General features: G+C 41.7%; 1 protein-coding gene across 3 annotated transcripts in view; it reads left to right on the plus strand.

Annotated features, from left to right (window-relative positions):
- atp8b5a (ATPase phospholipid transporting 8B5a) overlaps window positions 1-26,104 on the plus strand; it is a 190,888-nt gene that overhangs the window by 60,279 nt on the left and 104,505 nt on the right. For 2 of the 3 annotated variants that reach the window (XR_014619436.1, XM_084309315.1), the window contains exons 2-3: window positions 23,911-23,999; window positions 24,146-24,204. Coding sequence is in view for 2 of the 3 variants with exons in the window: in XM_084309315.1 (XP_084165441.1) it covers window positions 23,957-23,999; window positions 24,146-24,204 (102 nt within the window). In the remaining variant the exon portion in view is untranslated. The remainder of the gene's footprint in view (window positions 1-23,910; window positions 24,000-24,145; window positions 24,205-26,104) is intronic. The other variant, XM_084309316.1, reaches the window with a different exon arrangement.

Genomic DNA, 26,104 nt, shown 5'->3' on the forward strand with positions numbered 1-26,104 from the left:
AACTCGCATGTCGTAATAATAAAAAATATATACAGGTATATTAACACTTTGAGTGCCAGCAGGGGGCGCCAGAAATAGCGCTTGAGTGCCAGCGCTGTAGTCAATGGGAGGGGGCGATCATATTTGCGAACGCATAAACTATATCTTAAATTATGGCTATGTGTCTAATACGCCCGTCGCTTATCAATGACTTGTTTCCAGTCAACTTTGTCGAAACGGATTGTTTTTTAATCGGTCATTTCCGTTTTATACCATTTTGAAAAACGCTCGTTTTTTTAAACGTCCAGAAAAAAATACGATTCTGCAGGAATCACGCTTTACTGGAATACACAAAAGAAAACATGTTGTCATTTATTTCGGCCTATTTATGAATAGTTTTCAAATAAACGCTAGATTATCGATAGTATATGTGTACTTATGCACGCTAGAGAAGCGGGCTGAAAAAATTATCTTATTTCCTGATCAGCACACACACACTCACAGCCACACACACACATATGGGACACGCTGAGATATAGGTGAAAAGAGCTCTGATTATCCCAAGACTGGTAAAATAGATCCCTTACCTCAGATCAGATGTTCTCCAAAAAGATTATTCCAATTCCTGATCGGCATTCCAAATATCGATTGTGTTTATTGATCCAACGCTGGGTACTGGTAACAAATATTCCACGCTGTTCTGAGGGTCGGCAATGAGTGGGATCGTCTCCGGTTACATGCCTGACAAGTAAAATGTGGAATCCGGACTCTTTTTTTCCCATCCATTTCATTCAGTCCAATCCAATGGGTGCAGTACCATCCGGAGAGATGATAGGGGGCGGTATTTTCCCTGTTCGAGCTCAGACAAATCCCCACTGGTAACGTGAGGCTAGATTGATGAAAAATGAATGGAAATCGAGAATAAAAAAAATAACGATTAAATAACGAGATTTCTCGTTCTTGGCACTCAATGCATGGCATGAACTAACGAGATTTCTCGTCGTTGGCACTCAAAGTGTTAAAAAAAGAAAAGAAAAATTAGAATTTTTCTTTATTAGAAGTGCGATACCACCGCATCTTGCAGTGATTAGCCACACACACAACCGCGTTGAGAAAATGTCATACGGCGACAGCCCTAATTGTTGGTTCGCCAGTCTAGCTATCATTAGATGAGTTTCACTAAGAAGAGCTATGTCAATTTTCTTTCTCTTTAGTAACAAAGGACACTGGTACATTTTATGATGTGTGTTTTGCCCCCCTGTGTCCCATATTAAGGTATTCAATTTAGCCATGGTCGTAGTTGTCTATGTGTATCATCATCATCATCATCATCATCATCATCATCATCATCATCATCATCATCAACCTTTATTTATTCTCGAAAATTACAATTGAGGTCACCCTCATTTTCAATGTAGTCGAGACTTTACAGACATTTCAATGCACACATTTCTACAATATAACAATAATAAATATTAATAACTATCTACATAGTACTCTCAGTCCAGAGTACACCACAGCAACTAGTATAAAAAAATTAACATAGGCATAAAATCAGCACACAAATTGACTAAATAAATGCATAAACTTCAGACATAAGAATAGGTATGAAAGATAATAAAAGTAGTGCAATGTAGACGTGCAGATTTCAGAATAGGCATAAAATAAGTACAATAGTACAATGTCGCTCGAAGGCATGTGAACCCCCCCGGAACAGTCAGTCCCCCGAACACCTCACACATCAATCCCTACCACCAGAAATATACATAATATCAACTGAACCCCTCCCCCCTCCTATTCTATCTACTGTACTAACCTATATGCTAACCTGTCAACCTTAAGGGCCGGCTTCCTATACTTACCCCATATTCTAATCCCACTGATCCATCCGCTACGGATTTAGTCGGATTCATCCTGATTCCCACTGGGGACATAGATCCATAAAGGCGTTCCCATCCATCCCCGCTCCCCCCTTATTCAAAAAGTAAATTAAACCCCCACTAGTCTTAAAGTGACCTCAATGGTTAATACAGTCATTGTAAAACAAAGACTGTAGGGGTAAAAAGGTATGTTTTACAAAGTATATGAGAGTAGCTGTGAAACACGTCTTCACTCCATGCCACCTGGCCCCACTCATAATCCGTAGTACCTTTTTAAAGGAGTACTTACATTGTAAAAAGCAAAACAATGCTGAATTATTGTACACATTGTTTCATATATCCCGTATTGCAAACAGTCTTCCACAAACACATTTACCGTACTTTTCGGACTATAAGCCGCGGCTTTTCCCCCCATTTTTCGACCTTGCGGCTTATATAACGGTGCGGCTTATATCTGGACAAAACCCGAAAATCGAAATATTGCTTTTTTTACTGCATTGAAATGTTATTTATCTGTTCCCTTATTTACTTAATACAACTTGTAAATGAGTTAATTCTTGTTATTTGTCCGACAGTATTGTGTCCCAATGGGAGTCATTCTCTGTAGAGGTGGGAGTCATTCTCTGTAGAGGTGGGAGTCATTCTCTGTAGAGGTGGGAACTTAAAGCTCAATATAAGAACGGCCATGCACCACCACCCACAGAATCGAGAAAGAGCAATCAATCTGTCAATCCTTTCCGTGTCCGGGCCGGGTGAGGTTTCCCGTGTTGAGTCAAATTAAGCCGCAGGCTCTACTCCTTACATATGGTAATTAAACATTAAAACACATGCGGCTTATAGTCCAGTGCGGCTTATATATGTACACATCATTCAATTTAGCTGCTGCGGCTTATAGTCAGGTGCGGCTTATAGTGCGAAAAGTACGGTACTTTTAGAGTTTGTATTCATCAGAGATGACTTCCAAGTAATTTGATGCAAATCCAACTCAAGTCTTGATGGTAGAGTCCAAGTCAAGTCTTTAGAAATAAGAGTCCAAGTTAAGTCACAAGTCTTTGAGCTAGAGTCCATGTCAATTTAAAGTCTTGCAGCTAGAGTCCACGTCACATCACAAGTCTTAAAGAGACATGTCCAAGTCTCAAGTCTTTGAGCTGGAGTCCATGTAAATTTTAGTGGCAGCCATTTCTACTGTATATATCGTTGACAATGTATAGTAAGGTATAGTAAAATCATAGCTTTGCATGGATCCATGACAGTATACCTTGAGATTCACTATACCTCCCAGCGCTAGAGCAAACTAACGTCCCCTACGAGCCGCTTATTCTGCTGAGCCTCAAACCAGTTAAAAAACAGATCTTACTCTGCTGAGCCTCAAACCAGTTTACTCTGCTGAGCCTCAAACCAGTTTACTCTGCTGAGCCTCAAACCAGTTAAAAACAGATCTTACTCTGCTGAGCCTTAAACCAGTTTACTCTGCTGAGCCGCAAACCAGTTAAAAACAGATCTTACTCTGCTGAGCCTCAAACCAGTTAAAAACAGGGAATTCAAATCGACTCTGGAGGTGGTTTGAAAGAATCCTAGTTTTGGTCAGAGTGAAAAATAATAGTGTTTTGTGTGTCTCTGTTTGAGAACGATGCCATGTGAACCACACACACACACACACACACACACACACACACACCACACACACACACACACACACACACACACACACACACACACACACACACACACACACACAAAGGGCCCTGTGTGTTAGATAGGTAGGCACCGGTAGATAGACTGGCAGTGATATTTAGAGGCGGCAGTGTGTGTGTGTCTCTCTCTCTCTCTCTAAAACAAGCCAGAGTCACATCGCTCATAAAAAAACCAACCATGAACCCCACCGTAGGCAACTATCGCCCTGTCTCTCCTCTCTCCTTCCTTTCTAAAACAGTTGAATGTGCTGTATCCAACCAACTTACTGCTTATCTCTTACAGAATGACCTCCTAGACCTAGACCCTAATCAGTCAGGCTTCAGGACTGGCCACTCCACAGAAACGGCCCTCATAGCGGTCACAGAGGCCTCTCCTCTGTCCTGATTCTCCTGACCTAGACCTATCTGCAGCCTTCGACACAGTCAACCATCAGATCCTCCTCGCGTCCTTCGCAGGAATGGGAGTGGCTGGCTCTGCGCTGACATGGCTGACATCATACCTCAATGACCGCTCCTACCAAGTGTCATGGAGAGGGACCCTGTCGGCCACCTGCCCCCTGCGGACGGGTGTCCCCCAGGGCTCGGTCCTAGGACCCCTTCTCTTCTCCCTCTACACTAAATCTCTGGGTAACATTATCACGTCTCATGCCTTCTCGTATCATTGCTATGCCGATGATACTCAACTCTTCCTCTCCTTCCCTCCCTCAGATATCCACGTCTCTGAGCGGATCTCGCCTGTCTGTCCGACATCTCTGCCTGGATGACGACCAACCACCTCAAACTGAACCTAAGCTAAACAGAATTGCTCCACTTGCCGGCCAAATCCTCCTCCCTGACCGACCTTTCCATCACAGTTGAGAATGCAGCTGTGACCATATCCCCGACCGCCAAGAACCTTGGTGTTGTCCTCGGCGACCAGTTGAATTTCTCTGCTCACATCACACCGACAACCAGAACCTGCAGATTCCTCCTGAGCAACGTCAGAAGGATCCACCCCTTCCTGACAAAAGAAGCCACCCAACTCCTTGTCCAATCAACAGTCATCTCCCGCCTCGACTACTGTAACGCACTGCTTGCTGGCCTTTCGGCCACTGCCACCAAGCCTCTTCAGCTCATTCAGAACGCAGCAGCCCGCCTGATCTCAAACTTACCGATGTCAGCCCATGTCACCCCACTTTTTAGGGACCTGCACTGGCTCCCCATTGCCGCATGAATCCGCTTCAAGGCCCTCGACCTGGCATACCATGCGGCAAAGGGAACCGCTCCCGCCTACCTCTTGTCAATGGTCTCTAACTACACACCCTCAAGACCCCTACGCTCTGCATCTTCTGGCTGTCTCAGACCCACTCCTATCCGAGCTCCGGGAGGGTCATCAAGGATTCTATTCTCAGTCCTTGCCCCACAATGGTGGAACGAACTTCCCACCACAATTAGGACAACCGAAACCCGTCCAATCTTTTGCCGTCGACTAAAGACGCACTTCTTCAACCATTATCTGGAATTAAAAATAATAAAAAATCTAACCCTAACTAACCTTACTGTCATGCACTTGTCCTAATATACTAACCTACACTGTAGCACTCAACACTTTGATGAACATTGTTATTCAGCTGATAGAGTTGGCCCTTCCTGATGACTTGTCGTACAGAATTTGTAAGTCGCTTTGGATAAAAGCGTCAGCTAAATGACTAAATGTAAATGTCTCTGTCTCACCCTCTCTCTCTCTCTTTCTCTGTCTCACCCTCTCTATCTCTCTGTCTCACCCTCTCTCTCTCTGTCTCACCCTCTCTCTCTGTCTCACCCTCCCTTTCTCTTGCCCTCTCTCTCTTTCTCTCTCTCTCTCTTTCTCTCTTTCTCTCTCTCTCACACATACATGCACAGAGGGAACAGCTCTTTGAGCTAAAACGAGCGGTCCGTTTTCATAATGGAGCACTGTCTGGTTGAGAAACCAGAGATCTCTCATTGGACAGGAGACCCATTCATCGAGATGACCTTTGACCTCCGTAGCCAATCACAGGTGACTGTGACACGGGGATATCGTTACCTACCTTTGTTTGCTTTGAATAACAATGTCTTTCTCCCTTTAGCTGTAGCTTAGGCTCAAGGTATGTTTCAAATGCAGTGAGGTAATGTGTACCAACAGCCTTCTACACAATATCAAATACAGTGAGGTATTGTGTATCAACAGCCTTCTACACAATATATCAAATACAGCGAGGTATTGTGTACCAACATCCTTCTATTCTACACAATATCAAATGCAGTGAGGTATTGTGTACCAACATCCTTCTACACAATATCAAATGCAGTGAGGTATTGTGTACCAACAGCCTTCTACACTATCAAATACAGTAGGGATGCCCCGATCACGTTTTTTGCCACCGATACCGATCACCGATCGTCTTGAGCCATATCGGCCGATACCGATCCGATACCGATCGTTTTTGATTAATAAAAAAAAAAAAATTATATAATTTTTTTTCTTTTTTTTTTATAAAATATATATATTATATAATTAGACTTGTACTTGTAGTTGTATTATCTGCGAGACAACGCCACCACGCAACAAGTCAAAATGCTCGCTATCTCCACTGTCTGTGTGTATACTCTTGCTTTGATCAAATCACATTCGGCTCTGCAGATTTACCCTAGGCTCTGCAGATTATACCCTACTCCCTCAGCTATCCCCGTTAGTGACTGCGACGCAAGCCGGGCTTCGAATATGCATCGAATGAGTGTTATAAGACATTGATATCAGGAGCTGTCTGTAGCTACTGCTAGCCGGAAATATAACGTTAAGACAACGCCTCAGTGAACTATTTAGTTGAATGGGACATTTCGTTTTGAACAGTGAGCTAAGCTAACGTGAGCTAACAGAGGTATCATACACTAGTACTAGATAACTAGACTATTGCTGGAGCATTTGTTGATATCAGGAGCTATCAGTAGCTAGCCGGCTAGATACCGTTCAGTTAGACAATGCCTCATCATGTATTAAACTAAAAGTGAATAGTTGACTGGGTCATTTTGTAACGGTAGCTAACGTGAGCTAACAGAGGTATCATACACTAGTACTAGATAACTAGACTATTGCTGGAGCATTTGTTGATATCAGGAGCTATCAGTAGCTAGCCGGCTAGATACCGTTCAGTTAGACAATGCCTCATCATGTATTAAACTAAAAGTGAATAGTTGACTGGGTCATTTTGTAACGGTAGCTAACGTTAGCTCATGGAGGTCCCGTCCCACTAGACTAGACTAGACCCGTGTTTACATGCATGCGGGAGGAGCTGGAGGAGGAGCAGACGCGCAGCACTGTGTGCAGCTCCCGGTGTCTGAGACAGAACTCAGCGAGTGAGATCTGTTTTGACGATCGGCGAAAATAAAGCATTATCACCGATCACCGATCGCATATTTATACTGATTATCGGCCGATAACGATCGGTGGCCGATCGATCGGGGCATCCCTAAAATACAGTGAGGTATTGTGTACCAACAGCCTTCTACACAATGTATCAAATACAGAGGTATTGTGTACCAACATCCTTCTACACAATTATTTATTTTATTTAACCTTTATTTTACCAGGTAGTCACTTGAGATCAATGATCTCTTTTTCGAGCAAGACCTGGCCAAAATGGCAGCAAAAAAAAAAAAAAAAAACATACAAGACATAAAAGGCAAAGTGGGGCAAGGGGATTCATTTGAGCTGCAGCAAACAAGATTGAATGGGATTGGGGGGCAGACTGGAGGGTAGGGTAAAAAAGGTAGAAACGTGATGATGATTTAGAAATGATAACAATAACAATGATGATGATGATGATGTAGATGATAATAATAACAATGATGATGATAACAACAATAACGATGATGATGAGGATGTAGATGATAACTGGGCCCCGTTCCCCGTACGTACGTGGCTAACTGAGTTAGCCGGATAATCTTCAGGATAACTTGACATAAGTCAAGCTTTTCGGTTCCACGAAGGAAAAAGGTACAGGGATAGCCTAGTTTCAATCATCGGGTTAATTGAATCTCAAGTTCAAGTTTCTTTATTAGTTGTCATATAGAAATACAGGATACTTTTATATGAAATGCTTCTTTCCATATTGCTCCTGAGAGTGTGCTATATAAAAGGATAAGTATAAAAAGTATAATATAAGATCTGGCTAATGGGACTTTTGATCGACTTAGTTGAACCATAGGGCCCTGTTCCTCGTACCTGGCTAACTGAGTTAGCCGGATAATTTTCAGGATAACTTGACTTAAACTAGACCTTTCGGTTCCCCGACGTGCGATTTTCTAAATCACTATGGCAACAGATCAAAAAGTTTGAACCTGGTCGAGGGCAGGGTTTAGTTCAGTTAGCTGGATAAACCATGGCCACGCCCTCGCAAAGAAATGCCAGCTCCCTTCCTGAAATAATTCTCACAGTCTAGATCCCATTATACAACGGCATGCAAATTTCTCGATTCTGATTGGCTGAAACAGTCCATTTTTACACGTATGTATCTGTCACAATCCACGCTCCTGGTCCCAGAACCCGCCCACAACCGAATCACATCACTCCGCCGTGCGGATTTTTTGGAAAAACAAGATGGCGGACAATAATCTTTAACAAATGGATATGTTGATAGCGTCATAACGACTAAATATAAAGCGATTCTGTCACGGCGAATGTCTTAGTCCTTTAAACAATGTTGGATGATGTAATTGATGGGTCATGAGTCATTGTAGAACAAAATAAAAATCGCACGAATTGATTGATTGATTGATTAATTTGCCATTTTTTTCCTTCCCCTTCCTTGCCAGAGCTCAATCTCTCACACTGTCTGGCTTCCAGACACACTCACTCGGTCGCATACACACCCACACACACACACACACACACACACACACACACACACACACACACACACACACACACACACACACACACACACACACACACACACACACACAATGTCTTAGTTGCTTAAACAATGTTGGATGATGTAATTGATGGGTCATGAGTCATTGTAGAACAAAATAAAAATCGCGCGAATTGATTGATTGCTTGATTAATTTGCAATTTTTTTTCTTCCCCTTCCTTGCCAGAGCTCAATCTCTCACACTGTCTGGCTTCCAGACACACTCACTCGGTCGCATACACACACACACACACACACACACACACACACAGACACACACACACACACACACACACACACACACACACACACACACACACACACACACACACACACACACACACACACACACACACACACACACACACACACAATGTCTTAGTTGCTTAAACAATGTTGGATGATGTAATTGATGGGTCATGAGTCATTGTAGAACAAAATAAAAATCGCGCAAATTGATTGATTGCTTGATTAATTTGCAATTTTTTTTCTTCCCCTTCCTTGCCAGAGCTCAATCTCTCACACTGTCTGGCTTCCAGACACACTCACTCGGTCGCATACACACACACACACACACACACACACACACACACACACACACACACACACACACACACACACACACACACATACACACACACACACACACACACACACACACACACACACACACACACACACACACACACACACACACACAATGTCTTAGTTGCTTAAACAATGTTGGATGATGTAATTGATGGGTCATGAGTCATTGTAGAACAAAATAAAAATCGCGCAAATTGATTGATTGATTAATTGCAATTTTTATTTTATTTTTTTACCTACTTTCAATAGAAGCATCTAAGAATGAAGTTCTATAGAAAGTAGGTCTGCATCTCCTTAACAATTGTGTGTATTGAGCCGTACTGTATTGTACCCATTCTGCATCTGGTAATACAATTTTCAATCAATCAATCAATCATTCCAATAACAACCACTAACTTCATAATTAAAAACTAAAGAAAAGTTGGATGTGTTAGTTGGTTGGATGTCTTAGTTGAAAGGCAGTTGGATGTGTTAGTTGGTTGGATGCCTTAGTTGAAAGACAGTTGGATGTGTTAGTTGGTTGGATGCCTTAGTTGAAAGACAGTTGGATGTGTTAGTTGGTTGGATGTCTTAGTTGAAAGACAGTTGGATGTGTTAGTTGGTTGGATGTCCTACTGAGAACGCACTTCCGAGCTGCTTCCACATGGAGGCAACTTCTCTTTTTTTACTTCTACTTTTTCTGGCGGATGGTTTTTTCAATAAATACAATTAATGTGTGTTTATTGGCTGACCTTCGAAGCTTTTTTTGGCAATCGAAGCTTCGGGGCCGAGCTTCGATTTTAATTCGAAGCTTCGAGAAAAAAAAATAAATAAAAAAAAATTTTGTTTTTAATTTTTTTTTTTTATTTAAAAAAAAAAATTATCTTATGTTGTGGGACTTGTACAGCACTTTCGTAAACGTTGTTGTTTTTAAATGTGCTCTATAAATAAAGTGGGTTGGATTAATTAATTAAGTAGCCCCTTTCGTGACTGAACAACAAGGTTTCACTCGGCTGTGTGATTTAATTCAAGGTGGATCGCTGTTGTCGTTTGAACAACTTCAGATTTCATGGGAACTACCAATCCCCCAAATCAAGAATGTTTAAGATGAATGAAGTAAGATTTTGATTATTTGAAATATGGCCTGTGTAGACTAAACTATGCACAGAATTATGTCAGTCTACAAGGTCCGGATTCTACATGGTCCGGCAATGTAGACCTTGTAGACTCCACTACAGACCAATTATCAGTGAATGTTCATGCATTTTTAAGAAGGGCAACTTCCACAAAAAAACAAAGAACTCACCAAAACATCTCAGTAGCACCTTATCTAAATGTTATATTTCATATATGGAGATTCATATTTATTTATGTATTGCATGCATTTCTACATTTTATTTCCTATTTTGTTTATTCATCCCAGTATCTTTCTTTCTTATGTGTGGAATTCTACAAGGTGCGCGCACACACACACACACACACACACACACACACCTACACACACACCTACACACACACACACACACACACACACACACACACACACACACACACACACACACACACACACACTTACATTTAGCTGACGCTTTTATCCAAAGCGACTTACAAGTTCTGTACGACAAGACAGCAAGAAGGGTACAACTCTATCAGCTGAGTAACAATGTTCATCAAAGTGTTGCGTGTTACAGTGTAGGTTAGTTTATTAGGACAAGTGCATGACAGTAAGGTTAGTCACGGTTAGATTTTTTTTTCTTTTTTTATCATTTCAGATAATGGTTGAAGAAGTGAGTCTTTAGTCGACGGCGAAAGATTGGACGGGATTCGGCTGTCCTAACTGGGATGGGTAGTTCACACACACACACACACACACACACACACACACACACACACACACACACACACACACACACACACACACACACCTACACACACACACTAATCGAAGTAAAAAAAAAGTTTTAATAAACTTCGATTTTTTTTTTAATGTTCGAAGCTTGTGCCATCGAATCGAACGTTCGAAGCTTCGAAGCATTTAAGACAGCCCTAGTTTATTGTATAGCAATAAGGTTGGATGAATGTGGCAGTTGTATAAAAGCATTACACCACTTGCAGTCGTGATTTGTGAAAAATAAACCATGCCTAGGGGGGTCTAACAGGGTTAGACGGCTTCGCCTCGGTCCTAACGACCACCCCTAGGCATGATTTATTGTTCACAAACCACTCCTGCGCGTGATGTAATGCTTAATTATACCATTCTGAATTATGTTTTTGTGCTTTGTTTTTCTAGAGGGGGCTTTTGAAATGTAAAATAATATACCTAAAATGCTGATAATAAATCATATTCAGCCTATGGATTTACTTTGTTCTAAATAATGCACATGCTTTGTGGTGGATTATGTTGGCGACACAATGGACTTGGAATGGCGATCAGATAATTGGAATATTCTTTTTGGGGTACATCCTAGTCAAGGTAATGGCTATGATATCAATCTTGCGTTGATCCAAGAATGTCTTCATTGCGATCCGGGCGTATGTGTGTAACGTTAGTCCATAACGTATTCCGTTGGTGACGATCAAAGCATCAAAAAACGTATACCTATCATATGCATTTTATTTTTTTATTGTAGCATGTGTAGGGACGGAAAGCCAATGCATTTAGTATAATACACGTTGCAGGCTATTACCAGCCTCCCAGGAATTACCCTAGACCACTCTAAAACCATACTTATATTCACCACGGTATAAAACGGGAATGTATGGATGAAAAAATTATTTCTTTTTCACATATTGAATGATAGATACTCGATGTCAAATGGGTCATTGTATTGTATCCATAGCTATAATATAGAATATAGTTATAGCCCTGAAAACACCCCACGTATTTCTATACTTTAGAACACTGGCCTTTTAACCACACATCATGCATATCGCTCTGGCGCTGATTGAGTTAATGTAATGAATAATCGAATGAGATCTTGCTAGCGAAAATAATTTGTTCAACTCTTTCAGAATAAGTAGATAAAAACAAGCCCAAAGAGTATCTAATTGATACGAATTAATAGATACTTATGAGGATATCTGGAATGTATGCGCTTAGGTATCATGTACTATATAAATACATGGTTCCCAAAGTTTTCAAGGCACGACCCCCGAAATAACGGTGTCAGAGAGGCTTGGAGGCTATTTATTTATTTTTTTATCCACTTTTTCTCCCATTTTCTATATTTTCTCCCATCACAATTTCGTATCATCCAATTCAACCCTCCCCTGTCACGAACGCTGTTTCTTGCCTCCCACAAGCCGGCTGCAATGTGGACTAAGTCATACATAGCACAAGTCCCCTCCGGTACTTGAGGTAACAGCAGTCGCATCTTTTCACCTGTGCAGCTCGATCTCTCAGTGGCGAGGAGTAACGCGTGGGAGGCTCACGCTGCCCCCGACACTTCCTGATTCTACTGCGCAGGCGCACCAACCGACCTGTAGGAGTCGCTGTCCACAACGCCCGATCCCCACCCATCAGTTTCCCACCCCCTAATACGGCCAATGTGTATTAGTATGAACGACCAGCTAAACTGAAAGCAATGTGGAGCGCTGGGCTCGAACAGGCGAGCCCAGCGTCTCCGCATTCGTGGCAAGCGCCTTGCCCACTACGCCACGTAGCCGCCCGAGGCTTGGAGGCTATTAACAGTTTCACTATTAATCAGGTTTTAATCTGTTTCGGACATCATCCATACATGCATTGAATTGATTAACCTTTGGTTTATACCAGTGACACCAGTCATGTTCATCACCCTCTTGTTCATCATCAGATAACAGTGCTTGAACAGATAAATGCATTTTCTCAAATTCATTCATCAAAACGTCAAAAGCTTGCAATTGCTCATTCACTTTTCTCAAGTCACGTCCACGTCATCAAATCCGTCAAACAGCACATCTCCTCAGACATTTTAATCCCAGTTACAATATCACAATAACGTGTGAGTGACAGTGATACAATTCAACAATCCACAGATTCAGATTCCTCGTAATTCAAATCCACAATCCACGCATAAAGACGCTTCAATTTATGCTTGAATGAAACACAATCCGGGCGCTCCGTTACGCAAATACATCCACAGCGGAGAATATGAAACGAATCAGAGCCAAACGCCCGATAGGTTTCATTCATTAAAAATATCCCCGCGGGATTCACATTTGCAATGCTCCGTTATTAAAATAACCACATAGTGTGTGTCGCAACTCGCGAGCGCCGTATAGCTACGATGTGCATTATTTAGGACAAAGTAAATCCATAGGCTGAATATGATTTATTATCAGCATTTTAGGTCTATTATTTTACATTTCAAAAGCCCCCTCTAGAAAAACTAAGCACAAAAACATAATTCAGAATGGTATAATGGGATCTTTGAGGAAGGGAGCTGGCATTTTTTTGGGAGGGAGTGACCAGTTTATCCAGCTAACTGAACTAAACCTGCACTGGAGCAGGTTCAAAATGTTCTATCTGTTGCCATAGTGATTTAGACAAACCTGCTTTGTGGAAGCGGAAAGCCTGACGTATGTCAAGTTATCCTGAAGATTATCCGGCTAACTCAGTTAGCCACGTACGGGGAACGGGGCCCTGATGATGATGTAGATCAGGGGTGGGCAATTATTTTTCCCATGGGGCCAAATGAGCAACTGAAAATATTTTGGAGGGCTGGGCCAAAATTCCAAACTCAATTATGCATAATATACATTATACATATTTCTATATAAAAAGCAGTAAATGGCATTGTTTTGACCGCTGGTAAGAGTGTATGTTATTATTTGGCAATTAAAAGGTGAGGTTAACTTGAAAAAATATCATTTATTCAAATAGAATTTCCAAAATGATAAACAAAATGTGAAACATTTAACTCATTTTCAGTCACATTAATAACAAAGGGCATTTTGAGTTTCATATACTATTGAAACAAGGATTTTCTTAGCTTTCTAAAGACATCACATCATCTTTGTAGCCAAAATAAACAAGACATGTGACTGAACTGTGTAACTGTGTAAAGAAAAGTGTCCCAGTTTTGTAGCCTTTTTGACTTTACATGCCTATATTAAACATTTAATGTTTTCAGAACTGTGCAATTTTTTTTTTCCCATTTCACTTGTTATATTCCCACATTTAGTGTTCTTCAGTTCTTTTTTTTTTCATTCAGTGTGAGAAATCCAGTCTTTTTTGAGCTTTAACAAGTCCATCAAAGTCAGGTTGAATGTGGAGATGTGAAGCACAGCTGACAGATGTTCACCAGTGAGAGAGGATCTGTACCTAGATTTGGTAATTGTCGTGACTGAGAATGTCTGTTCACATATGTAGGTGGATCCAAAGAGAACCAACATCTTCTGAGCATGTTTCCTCATGTTTGGAAAGTTCTCCTCCCTGAGAGCAGAGTAGAACTCTAGCAGTGATGCTGACTTAAAGTGCTCTTTCAGTAGTGAATCAGACTGCAGGTCAATGAGTTCAAGCTGAACATCAGTGGGTACACTATCAACACTGCAGGTAAAGGGAGAGGAAACCAGCTGCATTTCATCCTCAACCTTTTTGAAATCTTGAAAACGCCTTGAAAATTCATCATGCAGTGCTCCCAACATGGATGAGTACCTGTGCCGGTGATCAGCTGATGGTTTGACTTCTTTCAGGGTTTTCATGTGTTCGAGATTGTTGCTGCCTAGTTGCCTTGAAATTAATTGCAACTTTGTCATGAAGGCTTTCACATGGCTATGCATTTCATGAGCAAAAATGCCCTTGCCCTGCAGTTGTGTATTCAGTACCGTTCACATTTGAACCGATACGGTACCGGTACCTGTGAATCGATACCGGTACCCAACGGTACCTTTTTTCTGTACTTTAGTCTCTAAAAATGTAATCTACCTACCTCAGTTGTGAAAAAAAAAATCCAAACTTCAAATAACCACACTTTCGACAGTTTTCGGCTTGCCATTGCCCCGACTGCTTTGTTGTTGAATCAAGTCAAATCCTAGGTAAGCGTATATTGTGCTTGTGAACGTTGACATGAAAAAAAAAAGTTAAAAAAAATAAAAAATTTAAAAAAGATTTTTTATTATCATGTAATCTTTTGCGGGCCGGTCAGAATCATCCCGCGGGCCGTATTTGGCCCGCGGGCCGTACAATGCCCAGGTCTGATGTAGATGATACCAATAACAAAGATGATGATGTAGATAGGGCTGTCTTAAATACTTCAAAGCTTTGTTTGATGGGCATGGGATTCGAATATGAAAATAAAATTCGATTATATAAAAAAAGATACGAATGAATAGATACTTATGAGGATATATGTACTATATGTGCTTAGGTATCATGTACTATATAAATACATGTATATGTATTAAGGCTGTCAAAGTTAACGCTGTATTAGCGCGTTAACGCCCGATTCTATTAACGCCACTATTTTTTTTAACTCACGATTAACTTTTAAGGGGGGAAAAAGATTCTACAGTCCCGCAACAATATGTGAGTGCCGGACGCATTTCCCCGGTGCACCGAGATCACAAGAGATCCATTTCCGGTTGCAACTCGCCGATCATCCACCAGGCGGCAGTATTGAAGCGTTGCAGAGTTGTGCAGGCTCCCACTGCATCAGACCAGGCTCCGTGAGGGAATTATGAATAACATGGCGAAAAAATTTAATATGATCTCAATAACGTTGTACGCCGTGGAATGGCAGAATTTGCATGAACTTGAAACACGTCGTAAGCCGTTTCCGGCGATGGATGTGTTAATGAGAGTAACAACCTCCCTCCTCTTTACTGAATGTCTCTTTTATATTTCATTTTGAACTGTATGACGTCTTTACTTTAGTCATCTAATCTAATCCAGAGTCACCCCACAAACAGAAATACACATGCTTTTAAGTGTAGTGCGAACACACAGCTGTTTTAAATTAGATTTTCCTCTTAAATCATAATCCCCCTCTATCCAAGAACATTTTTCGAATGTTTCCAGGAAGTAAATTGTTTCTTGCTTTGTACATTATTTGGGCTGTTTTAAAATCAACCAAGTCCAATCCATGCATTTCAGAGCATATGACTTTTGAAACAGTGAATTGGTGTGCTTATGATTAAATGCATTTTGATGCAGTTGTGTATTCAGTACCATTCACATTTGAACCGATACGGTACCGGTACCTGTGAATCGATACCGGTACCCAACGGTACCTTTTTTCGGTACTTTAGTCTCAAGAAATTTTATTTACCTACCTCAGTCGTAAAAAAAAATCCAAACTTCAAATAACTATAATTTCGACAGTTTTCGGCTTGTCATTGCTCCGACTGCTTTGTTGTTGAATCAAGTCAAATCCTAGGTAAGCATATATTGTGCGTGTGAACGTTGACATGAAGAAATAAAAGTAAAAAAAAAAATAAAAAAAATAAAAAAAAAAATAATAAAGATTTTTTTATTTTTATTTTTTTTTTGTTTCTCACTTGATTCGATACTCGGTAGTACCGACGTGTTTCGGTTCGGTACCTCAAAAGTACCGAATTCGGTACCCATCCCTAGTGATGACAGGTAGTGTGTTTCACTCATTCATTATGACGGTGATGATGATGATGGTGGCTTTGATTATGATGGTGGTGATGATGATGATGATGATGATGATGATGATGATGATGATGATGATGATGATGATGATGATGATGATGGCTGTGATGACAGGTAGTGTGTTTCACTCATTCATTATGAAGGTGATGGTGGTGTGATGACAGGTAGTGTGTTTCACTCATTCATTATGATGGTGGTGATGATGATTATGACGGTGATGATGATGACAGGTAGTGTGTTTCACTCATTCATTATGATGGTGGTGATGATGATTATGACGGTGATGATGATGACAGGTAGTGTGTTTCACTCATTCATTATGATGGTGGTGATGATGATTATGACGGTGATGATGATGACAGGTAGTGTGTTTCACTCATTCATTATGATGGTGGTGATGATGATTATGACGGTGATGATGATGACAGGTAGTGTGTTTCACTCATTCATTATGACAGTGATGATGATGATGACGACGACAGGTAGTGTGTTTCACTCATTCAGCTGTAAATGTTTCTCTGTGTTCTTCCTGTGGTGAACGAGGCTGACATGAAGAACTCGACTCACACAATGCCCTGCTTGACAGACGCCTACTCCTTTCATGTCCGCAAATATCTTGTTTCCATAGTATGATGCAATCATTTCCTTCACTCTCACTATCAACATGTAATCCCTGGAAAGTAACGGCCAGAATCCCCTCACCTCTCCAGCTCCAAACACATTTAACAACAAGTGTGACATTTAAAATGGAAGCCTCGTCATAATATCATGATCGAAATAGCAGCTTAAGCACTTTAAATGAGCCAGACTTTTTCTGTGGACATTTTATTTTTTATTTTTTACAGAGCTGGCGCAGGGAGGAGGGGTGTAGCTGGTTAGAACAGCACTCTGTGTTGGTTTAACAAGGTTCTCTGTTTGGCTACGTCTCCCTTGGGTTGTATGGAAAATGTACCGTGTAGTCGATTTATTGTCAGCTGTATTTCTGTGACCTGAATGGGAGGACTGTTTGATTTAGAGTTTATTTGGTAGCCTTTGTTCAAAGAAGAGAAACATAGGGGAATGGGGCGGCAGAAGGAATGAGGAGTGTGTGTGTGTGTGTGTGTGTGTGTGTGTGTGTGTGCACACATTCCATGAACGCACACATGTGGCTGCTATTTATAGCTCCAGTGCTGACGACACCATGGCAACCAGCCAGCTCCATGAAGATAGGGTCCCAAAAGCGACCACTTCCTGTCTAGGAATCCTCAACAGCTGCAGACATCCCCCTCCCTACGTAAACACACATACACATACACATGCACATGCACATGCACATACATACACACACACAAATATACATATACACATCAGTGTTTCTCCTAGGAATTTTTTCAGGGGGGGTGGTAGGTAGGCCCCCCAAAACTACTAGTGTTGTCGCGGGGCGCGTGTGTCACAGATACGTGGTGTCAACAGTGTCGTTATAGACGTGTGCAGTAAGGCGGTTGTTAGTATCGGTGCATTTCTCTACACTGAGCTGAAATGAAACAATTGCACATAAATTAGGTAAATAAATATTAACACATAAATGTACTTATTTACAATTTTACATACAGTAGTGACAACACACATATGAACTATTTACAATACAGGGACAGTGTTTCCCACAGGATTTTCTCTGAATGGATTTGGTAGGTTTTTTCTGCGTCTCCGTAGACCGTGCCGCACCACCGTTTTAAAGTCTTAGTGAATTGATTGATTTATATGAAAACCAATGTATGTATAATTTAGCTAGCTCGCCAATGTTACTGTGATTAAAGCAAACTTTAATAAAAAAAAAATATATATAAAAAGAAAAAAATATATATTCTATTTTCTTTTTATACATTTTTTTTATTATAATTTTTTCAGGGGGTGCGGGGGCTCCCGTTACACACCGACACACGTCACATACACACATACTCATAGGCATACATACTGAAACACATACACTCGCATACATGCAGATACACAGAAAGGCAATAACACAGACACACACACACACACACACGCACGCACAAACACACACAAGCTGGCTCCTCTCAATCTGTATAAACTGAAACACATGGCAGCGCCTAGCCTAAACTAATCACCAGCTGAAGTACTGGTCTAGGAACAGTTAGTATGTGGCAGCGCCTAAACTAATCACCAGCTAAAGGACTGGTCTAGGAACAGTTAGTATGTGGCAGCGCCTAAACTAATCACCAGCTAAAGGACTGGTCTAGGAACAGTTAGTATGTGGCAGCGCCTAAACTAATCACCAGCTAAAGGACTGGTCTAGGAACAGTTAGTATGTGGCAGCGCCTAGCCTAAACTAATCACCAGCTAAAGGACTGGTCTAGGAACAGTTAGTATGTGGCAGCGCCTAAACTAATCACCAGCTGAAGTACTGGTCTAGGAACAGTTAGTATGTGGCAGCGCCTAAACTAATCACCAGCTAAAGGACTGGTCTAGGAACAGTTAGTATGTGGCAGCGCCTAGCCTAAACTAATCACCAGCTGAAGTACTGGTCTAGGAACAGTTAGTATGTGGCAGCGCCTAAACTAATCACCACCTAAAGGACTGGTCTAGGAACAGTTAGTATGTGGCAGCGCCTAAACTAATCACCAGCTGAAGTACTGGTCTAGGAACAGTTAGTATGTGGCAGCGCCTAAACTAATCACCAGCTGAAGTACTGGTCTAGGAACAGTTAGTATGTGGCAGCGCCTAAACTAATCACCAGCTGAAGTACTGGTCTAGGAACAGTTAGTATGTGGCAGCGCCTAAACTAATCACCAGCGGAAGTACTGGTCTAGGAACAGTTAGTATGTGGCAGCGCCTAGCCTAAACTAATCACCAGCTAAAGGACTGGTCTAGGAACAGTTAGTATGTGGCAGCGCCTAGCCTAAACTAATCACCACCTAAAGGACTGGTCTAGGAACAGTTAGTATGTGGCAGCGCCTAAACTAATCACCAGCTAAAGGACTGGTCTAGGAACAGTTAGTATGTGGCAGCGCCTAAACTAATCACCAACTAAAGGACTGGTCTAGGAACAGTTAGTACGTGGCAGCGCCTAAACTAATCACCAGCTAAAGGACTGGTCTAGGAACAGTTAGTATGTGGCAGCGCCTAAACTAATCACCAGCTAAAGGACTGGTCTAGGAACAGTTAGTATGTGGCAGCGCCTAAACTAATCACCAGCTAAAGGACTGGTCTAGGAACAGTTAGTATGTGGCAGCGCCTAGCCTAAACTAATCACCAGCTGAAGAACCTAGATGAGGATGAGGCAGCTTTCTGAGAATCATGTAGCGCTGTGTTAGGGACCATCACACTGTGTTAGGGACCATCACACTGTGTTAGGGACCATCACACTGTGTTAGGGACCATCACACTGTGTTAGGGACCATCACACTGTGTTAGGGACCATCACACTGTGTTAGGGACCATCACACTGTGTTAGGGACCATCACACTGTGTTAGGGACCATCACACTGTGTTAGGGACCATCACACTGTGTTAGGGACCATCACACTGCCAGTCTACATGGCCGGAGTGTGTTTTGTATTGTCTCTGATTATCAAGAACAGGAAGCATATATACTACTAGGGTGAGATGGGCACCTCGAGGGCGACGGTGGCTCGGGAGGTAAAGCAGTCGTCTGGTAAGCCAGAGGTTCCCGGTTTGATTCCCGCTCTTCCTGGGCAGCGTGTCGAAGTGTCTTTGAGCGAGACCCCTAACTGTTCCCAGTGAGCAGAGAGCTGCTATTATGGAGAGAATGGGGAGGAAACACAATTTTTAGCCATGGTTTAAGAAACACAAGGGGAGTCATTCAATGATGTAAAATGCAGGAGATTAAAGTAGATCCTGGGGGAAGATGGCTCATATTGAATATACAGATAAATGAGAAAATAATTGCTCTTATTAATATCTATGGACCAAATAATGATTCAGATTTTTTTTACAAATATATTGGATAATCTTTTAAATCAGCAAGATACAAGTCATGCAACCATCATGGTTGGGGATTACAACACTGTGCAAAATGCTTACCTAGATATAAAAGATCATCACTATGCCAACTACCACCCAAATTCATATAGAGACATCATAAATATTATGAATTCGCTAGACCTGGCGGACATTTGGAGGTAAACAATCCAAATAAAGAGGCATTTACATGGAGACAACTCAGCCAAGCCAGTCGTATTGATTAGGCTACTTTTTAATGAAATGTTCCCTTGTTCCTTATGTTAAAAGATCGTACATTGGGGGTAGAATGAAGTCTGACCATCACAGGGTTTTTTGTAGATACAGTACTGAATTTATAATATAGAATAGCAGGCCTATAAATTACCTTATTATGGCCAAGTCATACATCTATGGATCGGGCCAAATCTCCTCTTTCCAATGGCAGAGTTCAATCTGGATTTAGTATCACCAGGCGCTCATAACAGGGCAGCAAAGACCGCAAATGAAATCTACTGTAATTCTACCTCTACTGTATTCAGGATGGTGTGGAATTGAGCAGGGGTGACGAATGGGGTACTTACTGGAGTGTAGCAATATGATTTCATAAAGTGTGGTAAAAATGTGAGGAACAAAATTGTAAAGTGCTTTGGATAAAAGCGCTATATAAATGCAGCCATTTACCATTTACCACCTTATCCTGGGTGTGTTTTTACTGATTGAATGACTGATTCATCCATCCACTGGGTGGATGGATGAATGACTAACTGATTGGATGGATGACAGGGTGGCTGGACTGGAAGGGGTGTCTCCCTCTGAGTCAGTCCTCCCTACGTTAATACAGTAGGTTGAAGAGCTGATGCAAACCTAGAGTAATACAAGAGGGGATGTTAGACACATGCACACACACACACACACACACACACACACACACACACACACACACACACACACACACACACACACACACACACACACACACACACACACACACACACACACACACACACACACACACACACACACACACACACACACACACACACACAAACACACATTATGGCCAGTGTCAGGTTTGAAAATAGGATCTGAGAATGTTTGCCCAAAACTGATGCAGTGGTTTACATTTACATTTAGTCATTTAGCTGACGCTTTTATCCAAAGCGACTTACAAGTTCTGTACGACAAGCCATCAGGAAGGGCACAACTCTATCAGCTGAGTAACAATGTTCATCAAAGTGTTGAGTGCTACAGTGTAGGTTAGTTTATTAGGACAAGTGCATGACAGTACGGTTAGTTAGGGTTAGATTTTTTATTTTTTTATTTTTTTATAGTTTTTTTTTTAAATTCAGATAATGGTTGAAGAGTCAAGACCCCGCTTCTGAAACCACACATGCCGGCTTGGGATCAAGTCCCACCCCAGATCTTGTCTTCAGTGTCTCTCATAATCTGTCCACCTTTCAGCCTTGCTATTGTCGCAGTAAAACATACTTGGTAGACTGGCCACTCTCAAGGATTGGAAAGCAAGGGGGAAACCACTGTTGACACCCTAGTTTAAAGAGCAGTACAAATGAGGAACAAATACTGTACCTCATAGGGCACTTTATGGAAAATGGTTTAATAGCGGGCATATTGCACAGTACTGCCCCCGTTGACGGACAGGAGTACTAGACGAGACAGGCAGTGGTTAGCTGGACCTCTGGTGTTTAAACACTAGACGAGACAGGCAGTGGTTAGCTGGACCTCTGGTGTTTAAACACTAGACGAGACAGGCAGTGGTTAGCTGGACCTCTGCTGTTTAAACACTAGACGAGACAGGCAGTGGTTAGCTGGACCTCTGCTGTTTAAACACTAGACGAGACAGGCAGTGGTTAGCTGGACCTCTGCTGTTTAATCACTAGACGAGAGAGGCAATGGTTAGCTGGACCTCTGCTGTTTAAACACTAGACGAGACAGGCAGTGGTTAGCTGGACCTCTGGTGTTTAAACACTAGACGAGACAGGCAGTGGTTAGCTGGACCTCTGGTGTTTAAACACTAGACGAGACAGGCAGTGGTTAGCTGGACCTCTGCTGTTTAAACACTAGACGAGACAGGCAGTGGTTAGCTGGACCTCTGGTGTTTAATCACTAGACGAGAGAGGCAATGGTTAGCTGGACCTCTGCTGTTTAAACACTAGACGAGACAGGCAGTGGTTAGCTGGACCTCTGCTGTTTAAACCCTAGAGAAGACAGGCAGTGATTAGCTGGACCTCTCATATTGTTTTTGACAATATGAAACAGTTTGTACATCTGCTCTATCATTGTTTTTCAAAAACAGCGTTCCCAGCTTATGGTGACTGCTGATTGAGTCATTCTGTGAATCATAGTAGGTCCTATAGGCTGGGCGATATGGACAAAATGTGATATCACAATATTTGTTGTAGTTTTTGAGGGTATACCGGTACATTATTTGACGGTATTTTGTTTTCTAGTACAATGTGATATGATATCCTTTTTTATGTCTTTATCTTGTCACAGCGAACTAATACAGTTGCCATGGTGCTATTTCTTAGTCTATATTATTTTTCTCTTATAATACTGCTGTAAGGAAAAACATTTTTATTAACTTAAAAATATACAGTATATATATCTTTTCATGATATCATTTTATAATAATATTATAACTTTATAATGTACTATACTGTATATATCATGATACTTCATATCAGGGCTGCAACTAACGATTATTTTGGTAGTCGACTAATCTGTCGATAATTTTTTTCGATTAGTCAACTAATCTAACGATTATTTCTGTCACACCCTCCATCTCTGCTTCCTGTGGGCGCGGCTCCTTTTCCGGGCTCTTAGCAGACTTCTTAGCTTAACATAACAGACCGACAGTAACTAATGGGATAACTGGGGTTGCAACAAAAGTGCAACTAGGGCTAAAAACACAATGAAATAAAATAATAATAATAATAATAATAAATAATATATCCTTCTTAGCAGACTTCTTAGCTTAACATCCCAGGGAACTAATGGGATAACTGGGGATGTTGTTTGCTCCTGACAAGAGTCTCAAAGTCTGGGGTGATGGTAGACAAAGCAACTCTGAGGTCATGCTCAATGTCCAATCTGTTCCTCTGCTTTGTCTTCAGCTGGACCAGAGCTGAGAAGCCACTTTCACAAAGATAGGTAGTGCAAAAAAAATTCGGCGTCGACGAGTTTTTATGATCGACGTCGTTGATTATGTCGACTAATCGTTGCAGCCCTACTTCATATATCTCCCAGCCCTAGGTGCTACCACCTTCTTTGTCAGGAAGTAACACCTCTCTCTCCTGTCCCAGACAGATAATGATGGATAGATAGCAGAAAGGAAGAGAGGAAGAGAAGATGTCGTTCTTCGGCGTGGACTGTGCCAGGAGGAAAGAGAGAGGTGAGCAGAACCACGATCATTCACCTGCCGACAGCGTCTCTGTCTTCCTGGTTCTCACTGAGGATAACTCTTTGTCATTATTTTTAAATGGAGGTTGTTGAAGCTGGTTTTAACCCATTAACTCTGCCCTCTCTGTCCTCAATCAGAACTGGAGAGGAAGCTCCGTGCCAATGACCGAGAATACAACCTCTCCTTTAAGTATGCGGTGAGTTAAAACCCTCTGAGGTCTGGGCTATTTTGTGTGTGCGTGTGTGTGTGTGTGTATACTGTGTGGGTATACTGTGTGGGTATACTGTGTGGGTATCAGACGGTTTTAAACTGTCTGGGTATCAAACAGGGAAGAAAGACTGTCAGGTTTTAAACTGTGTTGGTATCGAACAGGGAAGAAAGACTGTCATGTTTTAAACTTTGGGTATCAAATAGGAAGAAAGTCCATCAGGTTTTAAACTTTGGATATCAAATAGGAAGAAAGACTGTCAGGTTTTAAACTGTGTGGGTATCAGACAGGAAGAAAGACTGTCAGGTTTTAAACTGTGTGGGTATCAGACAGGAAGAAAGACTGTCAGGTTTTAAACTGTGTGAGTATAATGTGTTGTAGCGTCTGTGTGTAATGCAAAGTAGTGATGTGTGTCTTGTACAACATAGTCAGGTGTTTAAGTGCTTGTGTGTTCATGTGTGCAATCATTCGCACAGCTATGTGTGTGTGCAGGGGAGGAAATTAGGCCACTTTACTGGCCAAATGCTAGTATTTTTTACGTTTGGCTGGTAAAAAAAATCAGATACCCGCCAGTTGGCTGGTAAGCCAAAAAGTTAGTTTCCTCCCCTGCTGGAGAGTATACAAAAAAATAAAACATTCTGCAATCACTGCACTGGCAAACGGTGCGTGTCTTCTGAGTGTTCGCTTTAGTTGACAGTGCCACGAGAGCACTGCACAAGACCACCCGCGGACATATAATGTTTAATAAACGTTTGCGCAGTACTGGCCAACCCGCGGACATATAATAATAAAAGTCCCGTGGTACTAGGCTAGCCATCAGGAGCACTCGCAAACAGATAACGTTAAACACAGCAGAAGATGGAAAACAGACAGACTGACCAACGGGGAACTGCATCCAACCCTAGTACAACCCTCGAGTATAAGTTACTAAGGACACATTTAAATCACAGAGGTGTAATGTTAGTCTACTGGAACTGTATACAGTGGTTAGCTTCTAGTTAGCGTTTAGCTATAGCTGCTTGCTAGCTAACGTTAGACCCGTGTGCTCAAAGCAGCCAGCTAGGTGTACTGTATCTGTTATGACTATAATGTTTCCAAAAAAGCACCGGACTACGACGTAAGGTTAGACATTTTATTTCATGCTCAAAAGCCCCTGGCTTGCACATCGCAGTCACGAAAGGGGCTAGCTCAACCCAACTGACGTTACCACAACACTTGACGGTACTTCACAGCACTGTCGTAAGACCACCGTGCTGTCTTAAAGGCACAGTGTGCCTACCCAGATGCATACACAACATTGACGCGGCTTGACATACAAAGAAGTAATTATAACAATTAGCGATTTTTTTTGTCTGGTAAAAAATCTGTTTGGCTGGTAAAAAAAATCAGATACTCGCCAGTTGGCTGGTAAGCCAAAAAGTTAGTTTCCTCCCCTGTGTGTGTGGTATGATTCTGTGTATTGGAATGCCCCCACTACTACGTGTTTCCTACTATAACATATATATTATGCTTTATACGTAATTACACTGATGGCCCACTTGACCCAAAGACCCCCATTCTCTTCGGTGTGTCCTGGATTGCGTTGTGGAAGAATCCATCTCTCTAATCCTACATTCCTTTGTCTGATCAAGACAATAGCTCACGTGTCCCACCTTTTGGAGGCCAAGGGACCCGCTTCCCCACAGCCCCCACCGCTCCTGAACAGCTTACAAGAGGCTTGAGGCCCCTCCTCTCCCTCAGTATGATTCGGGTGGCCACAATGGAAGCTCAGCTGAGCTTATTGACCTCTTTACTTGTATTTGATTCATGTGTCTTACTAATAAACTTATATTGATCATGGCGATCTGTCCGTGCACATAATTGATTGATCCAGTTCCACCACAGCATG

The sequence above is a fragment of the Notolepis coatsorum genome (assembly GCF_963971535.1).
Source record: "Notolepis coatsorum genome assembly, chromosome: 2".
Classification (NCBI taxonomy): Eukaryota; Metazoa; Chordata; class Actinopteri; order Aulopiformes; family Paralepididae; genus Notolepis; species Notolepis coatsorum.